Source organism: Rana temporaria, chromosome 4 (assembly GCF_905171775.1).
Source record: "Rana temporaria chromosome 4, aRanTem1.1, whole genome shotgun sequence".
NCBI lineage: Eukaryota > Metazoa > Chordata > Amphibia > Anura > Ranidae > Rana > Rana temporaria.
Window position 1 is genome coordinate 40502115 of NC_053492.1, and position 16147 is coordinate 40518261.

The 16147-nt window shown below is 40.4% G+C and overlaps 1 protein-coding gene across 1 annotated transcript in view; it reads right to left on the reverse strand.

Moving 5' to 3' along the window:
- Positions 1–1647: 1647 nt before the first annotated feature.
- The window catches only part of LOC120936161 (cytochrome P450 2F2-like), a 69916-nt gene continuing 55416 nt past the window's right edge, over positions 1648–16147 (reverse strand). The window contains exons 7-10 of the mRNA XM_040348308.1: positions 13712–13853; positions 10649–10833; positions 7337–7478; positions 1648–2512 (exon numbers count right to left, since the gene is read on the reverse strand). Of these exons, the coding sequence (XP_040204242.1) occupies positions 2334–2512; positions 7337–7478; positions 10649–10833; positions 13712–13853 (648 nt within the window). The 3' untranslated portion in view covers positions 1648–2333. The remainder of the gene's footprint in view (positions 2513–7336; positions 7479–10648; positions 10834–13711; positions 13854–16147) is intronic.

The window sequence follows — 16147 nt, forward strand, 5'->3', positions numbered from 1 at the left end:
CTTGGAATATTAATCATTTATAGTTATTTTGTATCATTAATGTACAAGGTAACCTAACTTTCAAATTTCACATTGTATAACTAGACAGCAAATTCATCAATTCTGAAAGCAATATTTATTATTATTATTATTATTATTATTATTATTATTATTATTTCATATTTATGCATGCACTGGCCTTTTGCACTATAACAATGGTAGATGGTTAAAATGTCTGCCAATGTGAAATCTTAACCACTTTATACCTGTACACTTCCTATGAACCAGAGCAATTTTTACATTTTTGCTAAGGTCCTATTGATTTGGCAATAACTTTGTCATTAGTTAAGATTGTTAAAGTATTATATCTTTTTTAGGACAAATGTTTTGTCTTGCAAAACATATTATTTTAATATGTAATCCACAGATAAAAAGTATCAATACTAAAAAGAAAAATGGGAAAGGGAACTTAAAACACAGCACGATAGACCCCAATTAAAGAAAATGTTGAAACTGATACACTCCTCAGCAGTAGATAGTCGAACTGCGGAAATAAATTACAAATGCATTGCCAGATGGTATATAACCCCGAATAAACTAAGCAAATTTAAAGAGGGTCAATCAGAAAATTGCTGGAGGGGATGCGAGACCCCAGGAACTATGGCACACCTATGGTGGGAGTGTCCCAAAGTAAAGACATACTGGGAGAAGATCTTGGAGTTTGTAGAAGAGATTACAAAGAATAAAATAAAAAAAGACCCATGGACGGTGTTATTTCACGGAGGTGAAGTAGGACTAAGAAGATATAAAGAATCAATGGTTCCACATTTACTGAACGCAGCTAAGAGGCTAATTCCCAGAAAATGGCAAGAGACAGAATGTCCCATGATTTGGGAGTGGATCGACGCCGTCGAAGAGACATATATGATGGAAGAACTAAGGGATGGGCTGGAGGGGAATAATACAAGTCAAAGTAAAAAATGGGACGATTGGAGGGCTTTCAAGAGGTCATGGAGCTATGCTGAAAACCTGAGGTCTGACATAGGAGTTCCTGGCGGAACTCAATAAAGTGGGTATATCTGGTGAGGGGGGAGGGGGGGAAACACTAGGGGGGGGAGGTTAGGGGAAATTTAACAGGATAGCACATTTTGTACTCTTCCATAAATTTTAACAAAAAAAACTTCAAATAAATTAATATACCTTTACTAATGATGTAAAACCAAATAGAGACGCTATGCGGGCTGGCCAAAATAAAAGCTGAGTGCTCTAAAGAAACTCTATGAGGTGGAACCTGAAGTAAAGGAAGAAAAAAAAAATACTAAAAAGAAAAACACTATATTCTAACTTGAGCAGTTTTAGTTTAAAAATATGTTACTGTAGATAAAAAGTATACATTTTATTCTATAAGTTGTCCCATTTAAAACTACACTAGAATTATGATTCTTGTACAAAGCGTTAAAAAGTTATTTACAAATGAAATAAAGGCTTTTTTGTTTGTTTTTTTTTGTTTGTTTTTTTACTTATAACACATAATGAACAAAAAGAATTTAAAAACAGTTTAAATATTGGTTAGAAAGATAGAAAAAAAAACCTCAAGAAAATAATAGTTAAGAAAAAAAGGGGAAGACGGAGTTAAAGAGGAAGCAAAGACTAATAAGGGTCTGGTTAAGCAGGTTTGGTGCAGTCACATGATCTCTAAACTCCAGCTCTGTGTCAGCGATTGGCTGTTGCAGAGGATGAGGGAGGTAGTGCAATTGAATCTACTGGGTGACATGCCATTGTAGAGCAATGGGTATGAAGAGGGGGAAGCAACATTTTTAACCTAAATTATATGAGCCTTTACGTCCACTTGATTAGGGTAAACTAAGGGTCAGTAAGGGGTTACAGATGAACAATTTTTTTTTGTTTGTTTGTTTTTTGTTTGTTTTTTTGCTTGTCAGGTTGCTTCAACTAAAATTATACATAAACTGAGGCTCGTCTGTTTTGTCTGCAATGAGTGAAGCAGAGTAGATACAAAATTAAACATTTTACTTTGCATCTATCTATTTAGCATCTGAACAATGCTTATCAGATGGTCCGTTTTCATCTGCTTTTTTACATAGTGTCTTCCAACTGCCATTTTGACTATAGAGAATTGTTGGCAACTGTGAGTTTTGTAAACATTGATCAAGAGCTTTTGGGCATGTGTAGTACATCCAGTGTCCACAGCTGGTTAAAGAGTACAAAGAAAACAAACATGAATAAGGCAGGTGTTTGAGAAGTATGCTTCTGTGGATCCAGTTATTTTTTGTTAGATGAGATTTATCTAAACTGAGCTTATTTTTTATTATTTTTGTTAAAAAAAAAAAAAAAAATTAGCTGCGAGGTATTGCACAAAGTTTGTAAGGTTTCGGTCCATGGGTTCCAGCCTCTGCTGGTTCAAGGTCTATCTCAGCCCCGGGGGGAGCCTGGAAGGTGAAGTTCTGCATTAGGGATGTAAAGAAGAGGAAAAGCTCCATTTTGGCCAAGGTTTCACCAGCACAACTTCTTTTTCCTAGAGAAAGACAAGACAAGAGTGTTTTAGAGTGCAATCTAAGAATTGCTAAGTTCTTGTATGGGTACCTGTTGACCTGTATGTTGCCAAGTAGGCATACATGAAAATAAAATCAACTAAAAGTAAGGCCCCTTACTTTTCACCTTGCAAAAGTCCGCCACAAGTCCGTCGGAAGTCTGACGAAAAGGTCCATCGGACTTCCAACAAAAAAGTCTGATGGAGGCTACACATGGCCGGACTTTCCGAGAAAATAAGCCTGTCTGACTTTTTTTCTCGGAAAGTCCGGCCGTGTGTACAAGGCATTACACATGGGATGGACCCCGTTGGAGTCTGCCTGCTCAGTGGGGAATCTGTCCGCTGATGTTTGCTGAGCAGGCGTATGGCTGGTCTGTGTCCGTTCCTCTTATGCAGGGCAGACACAGACATGGCCTGCTGTTATCTATGGGCCTGTCTACTGTCTGTCCGTTTGCACCCGACTGCCATCTGATCCACCAGATGGACACCCATCCCCCTGTTTTTAGCAGAAAGGATGTTGGCAGGTGTCAATAAGTGATAATAAATATGAATAAATTCATAATTAAATTAAAAATTAAATGACAATTGCAACAAGCTTTCACATTTACTACATGGTTAGACAACAACAGGTTGTAGTCGTGATTCATTGACATTCATCTTCTCTCACTCTAATACTGACTATACACATAGGGCCAGATTCAGAGAGAACTTACGCCAACATATCTGTTGATACGCTGCGTAAGTTCTAGGATGCGCCGTCGTAACTATGCGCCGTATTCAGCATCTAAGATACGCCTGCATTTTGGCTGGATACGACCGACGTAAGTCTCCTACGCCATCGTATCTTGGTTGCATATTTACGCTGGCCGCTAGGGGTGCTTCCGTTGATTTACGCGTCGAATATGTAAATGGCCTAGATACGCCGATTCATGAACGTACTTGCGCCCGTCGCAGTAAGCTACGCCGTTTACGTAAGGCGTACGTCTGGCGTAAAGTTATCCCACCTAAAGCAGGGGTGTTAAGGTATGGGTGCGGGAACAGCGTCGTATTTTACGTTGTATACGTAAGTCGTACGTGAATGGGGCTGGGCGTAGGTTACACTCACGTCACAGGCATTCTGAGCATGCGCCGTGATTCTGAGCATGCGGTTAATTTTAATACAACACGCCCACTGCCTTGCTACTTTGAATTAGGCGGGCTTACGCTGGCCATTTTACATTACGCCGGCGCAAGAAAGGGAACAAGTGCTTTGTGAATACAGTACGAGCCTCTCTATGTTACGTCGGCATAGCGCAAATCAGATGCGCTACGCTGCTCTAAAGATACGCCTATCTCTCTGAATCTGGCCCATAGAGTTGTATTTATAGGGAAAAAAAATCTATGCAAAAGGGGCAAAAATAAATGTTCATATGCTATTTTCTGTACTAGTGGAATGTGTTTCATTACAGGGAGTGCAGAATTATTAGGCAAGTTGTATTTTTGAGGATTCATTTTATTATTGAACAACAACCATGTTCTCAATGAACCCAAAAAACTCATTAATATCAAAGCTGAATATTTTTGGAAGTAGTTTTTAGTTTGTTTTTAGTTTTAGCTATTTTAGGGGGATATCTGTGTGTGCAGGTGACTATTACTGTGCATAATTATTAGGCAACTTAACAAAAAAAAAATATATACCCATTTCAATTATTTATTTTTACCAGTGAAACCAATATAACATCTCAACATTCACAAATATACATTTCTGACATTCAAAAACAAAACAAAAACAAATCAGTGACCAATATAGCCACCTTTCTTTGCAAGGACACTCACAAGCCTGCCATCCATGGATTCTGTCAGTGTTTTGATCTGTTCACCATCAACATTGCGTGCAGCAGCAACCACAGCCTCCCAGACACTGTTCAGAGAGGTGTACTGTTTTCCCTCCTTGTAAATCTCACATTTGATGATGGACCACAGGTTCTCAATGGGGTTCAGATCAGGTGAACAAGGAGGCCATGTCATTAGTTTTTCTTCTTTTATACCCTTGCTTGCCAGCCACGCTGTGGAGTACTTGGACGCGTGTGATGGAGCATTGTCCTGCATGAAAATCATGTTTTTCTTGAAGGATGCAGACTTCTTCCTGTACCACTGCTTGAAGAAGGTGTCCTCCAGAAACTGGCAGTAGGACTGGGAGTTGAGCTTGACTCCATCCTCAACCCGAAAAGGCCCCACAAGCTCATCTTTGATGATACCAGCCCAAACCAGTACTCCACCTCCACCTTGCTTGCGTCTGAGTCGGACTGGAGCTCTCTGCCCTTTACCAATCCAGCCACGGGCCCATCCATCTGGCCCATCAAGACTCACTCTCATTTCTCCAGTCCATAAAACCTTAGAAAAATCATTCTTGAGATATTTCTTGGCCCAGTCTTGACGTTTCAGCTTGTGTGTCTTGTTCAGTGGTGGTCGTCTTTCAGCCTTTCTTACCTTGGCCATGTCTCTGAGTATTGCACACCTTGTGCTTTTGGGCACTCCAGTGATGTTGCAGCTCTGAAATATGGCCAAACTGGTGGCAAGTGGCATCTTGGCAGCTGCATGCTTGACTTTTCTCAGTTCATGGGCAGTTATTTTGCGCCTTGGTTTTTCCACACGCTTCTTGCGACCCTGTTGACTATTTTGAATGAAACGCTTGATTGTTCGATGATCACGCTTCAGAAGCTTTGCAATTTTAAGAGTGCTGCATCCCTCTGCAAGATATCTCACTATTTTTGACTTTTCTGAGCCTGTCAAATCCTTCTTTTGACCCATGTTGCCAAAGGAAAGGAAGTTGACTAATAATTATGCACACCTGATATAGGGTGTTGATGTCATTAGACCACACACCTTCTCATTACAGAGATGCACATCACCTAATATGCTTAATTGGTAGTAGGCTTTCGAGCCTATACAGCTTGGAGTAAGACAACATGCATAAAGAGGATGATGTGGTCAAAATACTCATTTGCCTAATAATTCTGCACTCCCTGTAATTTAAAATGAAAAATACCTACCGTATATACTCGAATATAAGCCAAGTTTTTCAGCAATTTTTTTTGTTACATGAGTCTGTGTCCATCTTCATTTTTGTGCACCTGACCCCGGCCAAACTTGGCACACATGTAGCCTCACTCTTCCTCTACATGTGTGCAAAGGTTGTTTGGCCCGGGGGACCTACGGCCGGGTAGCACCCATTTTTCAAAGCCGGGCACCCCTTCCATAGACTCCCATGTTAAACGTCAGTCTAGTCACACAGCGCCAGAGATCAGGTAGGGAGATTGGGCACAGTGAGGCATGGACACAGTGAGGCATGGGCACAGTGACAGTGAGGCATGGGCACAGTGAGGCACGGTGAGGCATGGACACAGTGAGGCACAATGAGGCATGCACATGGACACAGTGAGGCAAAGTGAGGCACAGTGAGGCATGAAGATGGGCACCCTAGGCTTATACTCGAGTCAATACGTTTTCCCAGTTATTTTTGGTAAAATTATATTCGGGTCGACTTATACTTGAGTATATACGGTAAATACCACTAGATGTGCCAAATAACATTTCATATGATACTTAGTGCCATCTAGTAGCTAAATGCAGTATTTCTGTTTTAAATCAATGAAAAAACTTTGAACAGCACAGGATATAGCCTAATAACTTTCACTTTTTGCCCTGTTTGTACAGAACAAACATATACATTGACTTTTACTGGGTGAATTGCAATGAAATGATTTTTTATAGATACACCCCATAGTGATAAACAAACAATTTATCATAGATGCTATTGTTTAAAACAGTGGGGCTGATTTACTAATACTGGAGTGCAAAATCTGGTGCAGCTCTGCATAGAAATCAGCTTCCATTTTTTTTCGTCAAAGTTTAACTGAATGAGCTAAAGTTAGAAGCTGATTACCATGCACAATTGCACCAGATGTTGCCCTCTCCGGGTTTAGTAAATCAACTCCAGTGTTCAGAGAAAAGATTTTTGGACACAATAATTTAAAGAATGATTTAGTCTATTCTGAAAGTTTTTTCATTCAGGCAGATTTTCCCTTTTGCATAAAAATTGTTAATCCTATATCAAAGGGCTCCATTGTTGTAGTACAATTCAGCAAGATGTGATTTCTTCATACAAATTACAGTTATTTCAAACATGGTGTCATTATGTGATTATGAGAACATGAGTAAAATAAGAAATACTAAATCAGCTCAGGTAACTGTTTTTCAAACTGTTAAAGGATCACTAAACAAAAAAATGTTTTGGGCTAAATAGCTTGCTTTACCTTATAGCAGTCTTGATTTCATGTCCTCATTGTCCGTTTTTGCTTTGAAGCAGCTGTAATCCTTTGCTGAAATCCTCACTTCCTGGTTGTCTGGCTCCATAGCAAATTTCTCATGGGAGCTTCTCACTGTGGTCTAAGTCCTGCTCGTTCCCATTCTCTGAACTACATCACTGGGTGTGAATGTGCAGTAGAGAGTTGAAGGTGGTGTGAGCATTATTTTTAGTGCTGTAGTTCAGAGAACGGGGACGAGCAGGACTTAGACCACAGTGAAGAAGCTCCCATGAGATTTTTACTATGGAGCCAGACAACCAGGAAGTGAGGATATCAGCAAAGGATTACAGCTGCTTCAAAGCAAAAACGGACAATGAGGACATGAAATCAAGACTGCTATAAGGTAAAGCAAGCTATTTAGCCCCAAAAAAAAATTTGTTTAGTGATCCTTTAAGTAATAAAAATTACTGTATATACTGTCCAGTCTTTGAAATTGTCATCATCATGAACTTTTTCGATTTACCTATAGAGAATGGAATGAAGGCCTCATTCTTTTTAAAATTTCCTTCTGTATCAAGAAAATGCTCTGGATAAAAATCAAACGGTTTTTTGAAATAAGCTTCATCTTTCAGTACAGAGTACAGGCATGGGAACACAGTAGTGCCCTGCAAGGTAAAATGTCAACATAAATGTTATTTATAATATTCCTTTCCATCTGACAATGATTAAACATCTCGTTAAGAGTAAGGTAAAAACATGGTCTGCGGATTGGAGTTGTGAAACAATGTTCTGCATTTTCAGGTCTGTGGAAATCTGTTGAACTCCAGTTAAAGACTTCGGGCCAGATCCACGTAGCGTGGCGCATATATCCGCTGGGCGTAGCGTATCTAAGATACACTACGCCGCCGTAACTTATTTTTTTTCGAATCCTCAAAGAATTCGCGCCGTAAGTTACGGTGGCGTAGTGTATCTTTGGCGGCGTAGGGATGTACAAAAGGATGTAATGGGGGAGTGTTTTATGTAAATACGTCGTGACCCGACGTAAATAACGTTTTTTTAACGGGGCATGCGCCGCCCGTGGGGGTATCCCAGTGCGCATGCTCGAAATGAAACCGGAACAAGCCAATGTTCTAAGACGGTGACGTTATTCTACGCAAATCCCTATTCGCGAACGACTTACGCAAACAACGTAAAAAATTCAAAATGCGAGGCGGGAACGACGGCCATACTTAACATTGAGTACGCCTCATAATAGCAGGGGTAACTATACGCCAGAAAAACGACGTAAAAAAATGCGCCGGCCGGACGTACATTCGTGGATCGCCGTAACAAGCTAATTTGCAGATGGCGTACTAAGACGTACACCTGTCGGATCGATCCGAGATGCCGTCGTATCTTGTTTTGTAGATACAAGATACGACGCGCAAAATTTGAAATTACGCGGCGTATCAAGAGATACGCCGGCGTAATTCTTTCGTGGATCTGGCCCTTCTTATTTTGTTACTGTAAGGTAAGACAGTGCTATGCACTGCTCTAATCAACAGCACTGCTAAGGAACCCAAAGTGGAGTTGATTAGAGCAGTGTTCTGTGGAATGGATAGTGTTGGAATTCTGGAAACCCAGGCTGCTGTGTATGTGTAAAGGCAGTAGACATGAGCATTCGTTTTCGTCCGAATGCATTTTCGTCCGAATTTCGGGTATTTTCGTTATCATTTTAACAAACGAAAACAAACGTGCAGAATCCGAAAGATCTGACATAAAAAATTGCTTTATTATTGTTTTCATTGCTACCGTTCAATATAGATAGGCAATTCAACATAACGCTGACAATAGTGTCTATCGAACCTGTGGTCTAATGTGCCTAACCTAACGCTATTAGTCCAAAATGATTCTACATAGAGAGGAAAGATTTGACATTATAGAGACAGTGTTTGGGTAGACCATTCGACATGAATGATGAAGATTCGACGAAGCAGCGAAAAACATACAAATGTCGAATCTGTCATTGAAGGCTTATGGTGTCTGTCAAATGTTCTAAGAAGATTCGACAAGCAGCTAAACTGTACGACGTCGCAATCGTACATTTCCGGTGAAATGCTCGACCCATAGGCTATAGAAGAATTTGAATGTTGATTGATTAGTAATAATAATTTATAAATACAATTATTACTAGTGTCACCAACATTAGAATTCTACTATAGCTTGTAGGCGGAACATTCGACTTATTGCGGCATCGATAGACACCATAAGCCTTCAATGACAGATTCGACCTTAATTCATTTGGATTTTTGGACAAATGCATTTTTTAACGAAACAAAATAAATAAAAACTAATTTCAGGAGTAACTAAATAAATGCATTTTTCGGACGAAAAAGAAATTCTGAAACAAAATATTTCAGTGTGCACATGTCTAAAAGGCAGCGTCTCAACTTTCCACCAAGTTGTGTCTGCTAGCAAAGGCTATATAAAATGCAGTTAAAAAACAGTGTATTTATTACTGTGCCAGCATCATGACTTCATTATATTATTAAATGCAGAGGTTTCAGTTGGGCATAAGGGAGTGAAAAATGTTGTAAACCCGAATCTGGGAAAGGCCAAATAGGTCATGCACTTGGATGTTCAATGCTGAGAGAGAGATTGGCAGTTTTCAGTGTCAGATAACATGATTCAAGCCCAACTCCAGGCAAATTATTTTCTTCCCATGCACTGGGGCTGTGCCCACACTGCATGGCTGGACTGCTCATCATGTCTAGGGGTGAACAAAGAGCCTATACACACCCGATCCTTATATTCTTCAGAAGGCAACACTCTTCCACATCTAGTGGTGGACTGTTCCTAACGTCTTTATATACAGAGCTGGTCTATTGGCATGATGGCATGAGGAACAGTCACCGTACAAGACCGCTGGACCATGGGTGGGGCAGGAGCTGAAAGGATTGGTCTTGCGCTGGGAGGTATGGAAGATTAAGCAAGATTATCTGGGCTCTTCTAACCCCTAGACAGCCACACTGCATTGGAAAAAATTGTGCCAATCAGTTCAGCTTTAACCCTTTACTCATAACTATAGTAGTATTTTTACATATCTTTAGTGCTAATGCAATTGGCTTTCAAAAAATATCAGACACTAATTGTGCATGTCCAGTCAAAAATTAGTTTTTGATTTTTGGATAGGGAGTGGATGGATCAGAACCCCTGCCAAGTTTTACTTGTGATCCAGGACTTCACTTCCTGTCCTGGTGATGACAGTATATAGAAAGTGGGGCAAAATCTCCAACAGCAACACAGACAGAAATAGAAATAATTTTTTTTTTAGTAAGGGAAGGATAAAACATCTACTTGTTGTTTATTCTTGTGTGTGTCCCTATGACAGATTTTCCCTCACTATCTGGCTGGTAAAAATATCACCAAAGCATAAAGTGAAGGACATTTGAGTAATAGTTCCTATGGGAGCTATAAGGCCCCTTTCACACGTGCGGACAGTACGTCCGTATTTCATCCATCCGTTTTTGGATGAAATACGGACATACATGTATCCCTATGGGATAGCGAATGTCAGCGGATGAACACCCGATCTCATCGGTCCCCACTATGGTCCGATTCTGCAGACTGAGGAAAATCCTATTTTTCCATCCGTCTGCGGATCGGATCGAATGAACATGGACAGACCGTCCATGTTCATCCGATCCCCCCATAGGGGAGAATGGAGATCTGCAGGGACCGCCCTGTCATGTGTGAAAGGGGCCTAATACAAGGAGCTCTTCAACTACTTTGGAGCAGTGATTCTTGTTTAACTAACAGCTATTGAGTGTTGCAATATAAAATAAAACGTAGTCACCTTGGGAATGAAATATCCTCTAAATGTGACATCTTGAATAGTTTCATGTGGAGCCCCATCTGGTACAATATCACCAAACCTTTGGATCTCATGAATTACGGCATCAGTATACGGCATTTTCTTTTTATGCTCTGCTTGAGGTGGAGTCGTGCCGATAATGCTATCAATTTCATTTTGAACTTTCTCTGCAAAGAAGAGATACTTTTTAAATTATATTGCATGATAATTACTTGCTGTTGCATATGTTTTCCATTTAGTAAAATTTCAGCTCATCTCCAGGAAAAAATTAACCTCCTCCCATAGCTCTCTTACACATCCTGCACATATTTTTCATACTTTCCAAAGCATATTTTACTAATCCACTCTCCAGATTCCTTGCTGCACCATTTCTAGTTGTGGGAGACAGGTAATCCAGTCACTAATCATCCCCTGACTTTTTCTGTCAGGAATTCCGACAGAAATAGATTGAGAGCATGTTCTCAATTTTCCCAACTGACTTTTTCCAATGGAAATCCCGATTGTGTGTACGGGGCATTAGAGGAAACCACCACTAGACAAACTGGGTCATTCTGGGTCAGTAACTCAAAATACTGAAGCCATGGAGTTAGCATTTCAGCCACTAAACCAATATTTTTAGAAGGCGACATCAGTACGAAGAAGCACTAAGGCATAGTGCGAAACGTCAGCTTTTCTTTTGTTGTGCTGTTTTTTGCTGTGGCATGTATTTTGTGATTTTTAATTAAAGGAGGAGTTTTTTTGGAGTGCGGCTGTCCCAGCTTTTTTCCTTCATCCTAACCATCAGTACCAGCAATCTGCAAATTTCTTTAACCTCCCTGGCGGTATTCCCGAGTCTGGCTCGGTAAGATTTCAGTACTATTATCGGTAACACCAAGCCCCACTCAGGATAGCATCGCAGTTTCCAGGCAAAGTAACATACCTTGTCCCCTGGATCCTGTGATGTCTCCCCGCTGTGTCTACAAAAAGTCTCCTCGCTCGATTCACACAGTGCCTAAGTGCTGCCGAGCTCCGTTCCCTGCGACGTTGTGACGCACGGGGGTGGAGATCGGCGCCAAATTCAAAAAAGTAAAAACACATAAAACATACAGTATACTGTAATCTTACATATTACAGTACTGTATAAAATAATTACACATCCCCTTTGTCCCTAGTGGTCTGTCCAGTGTCCTGCATGCACTTTTATATTATAAATACAGTTTTTTATGCCTAGAAACTGGAGATTGTCCATAGCAACCAAAAGCTGTCCCTTTATGTCAAAAGTGGTTTTAGACCAGCTAGAAAACAGCTATAATAATTTAGAATCACTTGCAGAATTGAGAGATAGCGATTTGTGGGGAAATTCGTCATCAAACACTAAAAGTAATGACAGCGACAATTCTGCAACTGAGCAAATTTCAGTGTTTTTGATTTGATTACATTATTGAATCATTCTTATTATTATTATATTATACCTCAGTCGAAGTCGGAAGTGACGAAACGCGTCAGGGCGTGGCTACATCGGCGCAACACGGAAGCCTTACTGCGCTCCACAGCTGACCATCAGTTCCCCAGCGATACCAGCACTCGGGCGGCCTCTGGTGCCCAGAGAACGGCGGTGACAGCAGGAGTTTACAGGCTTGCACTTTAGTTCATTTACTTTGTCGTTTCTGTACGGGCATTTACATAGGGGGTTTGTTCTCCTTTGCATTGTGTGGGGCATTGCTTAAGCGGTACTTTACTATTTAGTATTTTCTTTTGTTTTATGTGCCTGCAATGGAATGACCGTGGCTGACTAAGAGAACAGAGGAAGGTTTGCTTGAGAGTACTGACATTAACACGCCAGTCCTCTTGCACGCTGTGGTAAGGTTACATCCCAAAGGGTGATACCATCACATTACCTGGTGAATCTATAGATAAGGTTTAGGGTGCACTAATACCTGGTCTTTTGGTCACCTAGCACACCACCTACGTTCTTATTTAAAGCTCCTATTTTGGGGCTAGACATTATCAATCTCATAGCGCTGTTTATATCATTGAACCACGGTTCCATAGTCTTTTTGATACTCTGTTTTATATATTATATTATTATTTGTTATAATTATTTATAGTTGTTTATTATATTATAATTTATGATTTTGTGTTTCAAACTTTATCATACCCGGAATGTCTACTAGACTCTTGTTTGGACATATTTAAGTGAGTAATTCCTAAGAATTACAGGCCTACAATATAAAAAGTCAAATTTCCATGCAAAACTATTTTACCGCTTTCAGCACCAAAAATTTTACATAATCATACCGCCAGGGAGGTTAAGGCAACCCTGTCAGTATTTAAAAAACAGAAATGATCCGTCTTAGAGCAAACACCATAAAATGTCTGTCATTACATTTGTTAGCCAGGAAAGCATTTTTTGTGCATCTGTGAAACTATTTGTACTAAAAAGATAAAAGGCAATGGCTTTTATTCTTGAGTTCATGGAATAGAAGAAACTTGTATTTTTGTTTACAGGAGGCACTGTTCTTCTTTTGGTGTCCACATCACTGCCTGCATAATGTGGAAACTTCCTTTTGGCTATTCAGATGAGAAGTCTTCTCAGGCCTCGTACACACGACCGAGAAACTCGACGGGCGAAACACATCGTTTTCCTCGTCGAGTTCTTTGTTAGGCTGTCGAGGAACTCGACAAGCCAATTTTCTCCATTCCCGTCAAGGAAATAGAGAACATGCTCTCTTTTTGGCTCATCGAGTTTCACGACAGTTTCCTCAACGAAAATGTACACACGACCGGTTTCCTCTGCAAAAAAAATTCTTGCTGGTTTTTGCCAAGAAACTCGGTCGTGTGTACGAGGCCTCAGAGTTCAGAAGAGGAGTCAGAAGTGATGTCACCGCAAGGAGACCTTCAAGGAGCGAGATGCAACACTTGCTTTACAAGGTAGGAAAAAATAAACATCACAGCTGAATTGGTAACACAGGGGTGGGAGGGGAGTTAGTTTTAGCCTAGTGATGGGCTTTAATTATGTATAGTATGAAAGAACACATGAAATTATTTAAAAACTTGATTTCCTACTTTGTATTTCTGGATATTTCATCATTAGCAGTATTGCCCATCTCAAAGTGGTGGTGGTTGTCTCCATTCCGGCAACAAAAAGATCATTCAGTAGAGCAATTAAGTTATCGTTATGAAAATACTGAGAGGATTCAGATTTTCCCTAGGAAAAAGTAAAACGAATAATAATTGAATGATTGTATGGGCTTAATTAATTCCTTTTTTACTGAGGGTTCATAAAGGCACGTGCTTATGTACTAATGGAACCAGGGTTGTCCAACAACTATCTATATTTTTTTATGATGGTAGGGGTAACTTATGTTACTAACTAGTGAGTTCTCAGTGGGCCAGATTCAGGTAGGGGTGCGCACTGATACCGCAAATTACGGAGCAAGTGCTTTGTGAATAAAGACGATACGCTGCGCCGCCGTAAATTACAGGAGCAACGCTGTATTCACAAAGTACTTGCTCCGTAATTTGCGGCGGCATAGCGTAAAAGGGGCCGGCGTAAGCGCGCGTAATTCAAATGATCCCGTAGGGGGCGTGGATCATTTAAATTAGGCGCGTTCCCGCCAAACGTACTGCGCATGCGCCGTCCCTAAAATTTCCCGACGTGCATTGCGGTAAATGACGTCGCAAGGACGTCATTGGCTTTAACGTGAACGTAAATTACGTCCAGCGCCATTCGCGAACGACTTCCGTAAACGACATAAAATTTGAAAATCGCGACGTAGGAAGGACATCCATACTTACCATTGGCTGCGCCTCCTAATAGCAGGAGCAGCCTTACGACGAAACCGACGTACACAAACGACGTAAAAAACGACCGCCGGGCGCACGTACGTTTGGGAATCGGCGTAAGTATGCAATTTGCATACTCTATGCTGACAACTACGTGAGCGCCACCTAGCGGCCAGTGTCAGAATGCACCCTAAGATACGACGGCGTAAGAGACTTATGCCAGTCGTATCTTAGGCTACAGTCGGCGTATCTAGCTTTCTGAATACAGAAAGTAGATACGCCGGCGCAACTTAGCAATTACGCAGCGTATCTATAGATACGCCGGCGTAATTGCTCTCTGAATCTACCCCAGTACTTCTAGATTTAGCCTTGAAACATCATTCAGTCATGTTCAGTCCTTTATAAAATGTATACGGTAATTTATTATTAAAGTGCTTTAAAGGTCACAAAAAAATAAAAAATAAAATTATAAAGGTAAAAAAACTTCGGCCTTTAGAATCACTTTAAATCACCACTGTTTGTTTTCCAAACCTCTACCTACCTTTTTTCTGGTCTGGAATTTACATGTCCTTGCAGTGTTTTGCGGAATCTTCTCAGAATTCTGCCCCGCTTGGTTCTGAGCTGCCATCTTCGTATATGGCATCATCATGAGGCTGTTTTGGGAGCCTCATGATGATGCACCTTTAGCCCTTTCTCAATTTAGTACTATGTCTCGTGGGCTATGTGCCATGCATATCACAGGAAGCAAAGAAAGAGCAGTGCATGTCATTCGGCTAGGCGAGTGACGTGCAAAGGGGGGAGTGGGGCTGAACTTTTTTGTAAAAAAAAAAAAAAAAATAACATAAAAAAAGGGTGTTCCCTTTGTAAAGGAGGTGAAGAGGAGTGGTGAAGAGGAGAGGAGGGAACTTGAATATGTAGGTGAAGATCGGCCCGCCTTAAGTGCCGTCAAGCCATAGTCTACTCCTAGGTCTACACTGTCTGCAATTCTGGCCAATTCTGATTTTTGTATTTATAGACACATTTTACTTTTGAAGTTACTTTTCTAGATCTTTTCTTCTTGCTGTTATGGGGCAGTCTGTTTCATATTTATTGACTGTTAAAGACATAATTTATTTTTTCTTCGCCATCAACGTTGAAGATAGCTGTCTTTTCTTTTCCAATAATTTTTTTTTAGAATTAGCTAAAGTCTCATCTTTTTACTCTTTTATTTAAATCCCTATAAATTTATATCACCCCATAGAAATATGCCTTCTCAAAATACAATTCCTCCCTCCATGCTGTCAAACAAGCTTACTTTGTCAATCTCATTAACCACTTAAGGACCGGAAGGATTTACCCCCTTAATGACCAGCCCATTTTTACGATATGGCACTGCGTTGCTTTAACTGACAACTGCGTGGTCGTGTGACGCTGTACCCAAACACAATTCCTACAAATAGAGCTTTATTTTGGTTGGTATTTGATCACTTTTTGCGCTATAAACCAAAAAATATATAGCATCTACAAAATAGGGGATAGATTTATGGCATATTTTTTTTTTACTAGTAATGGCAGTAATCAGTGATTTTTAGCGGGACTGTGACATTGCGGCAGACAGATCTGACACTTTTGACATTTTTTTGGGGCCAGTGATCAGAGCAAAAAATAGCCACTGATCACTGTATAAATGACACTGGCAGGGAAGGGGTTAAAACTAGAGTGCGATCAAGGAGTTAG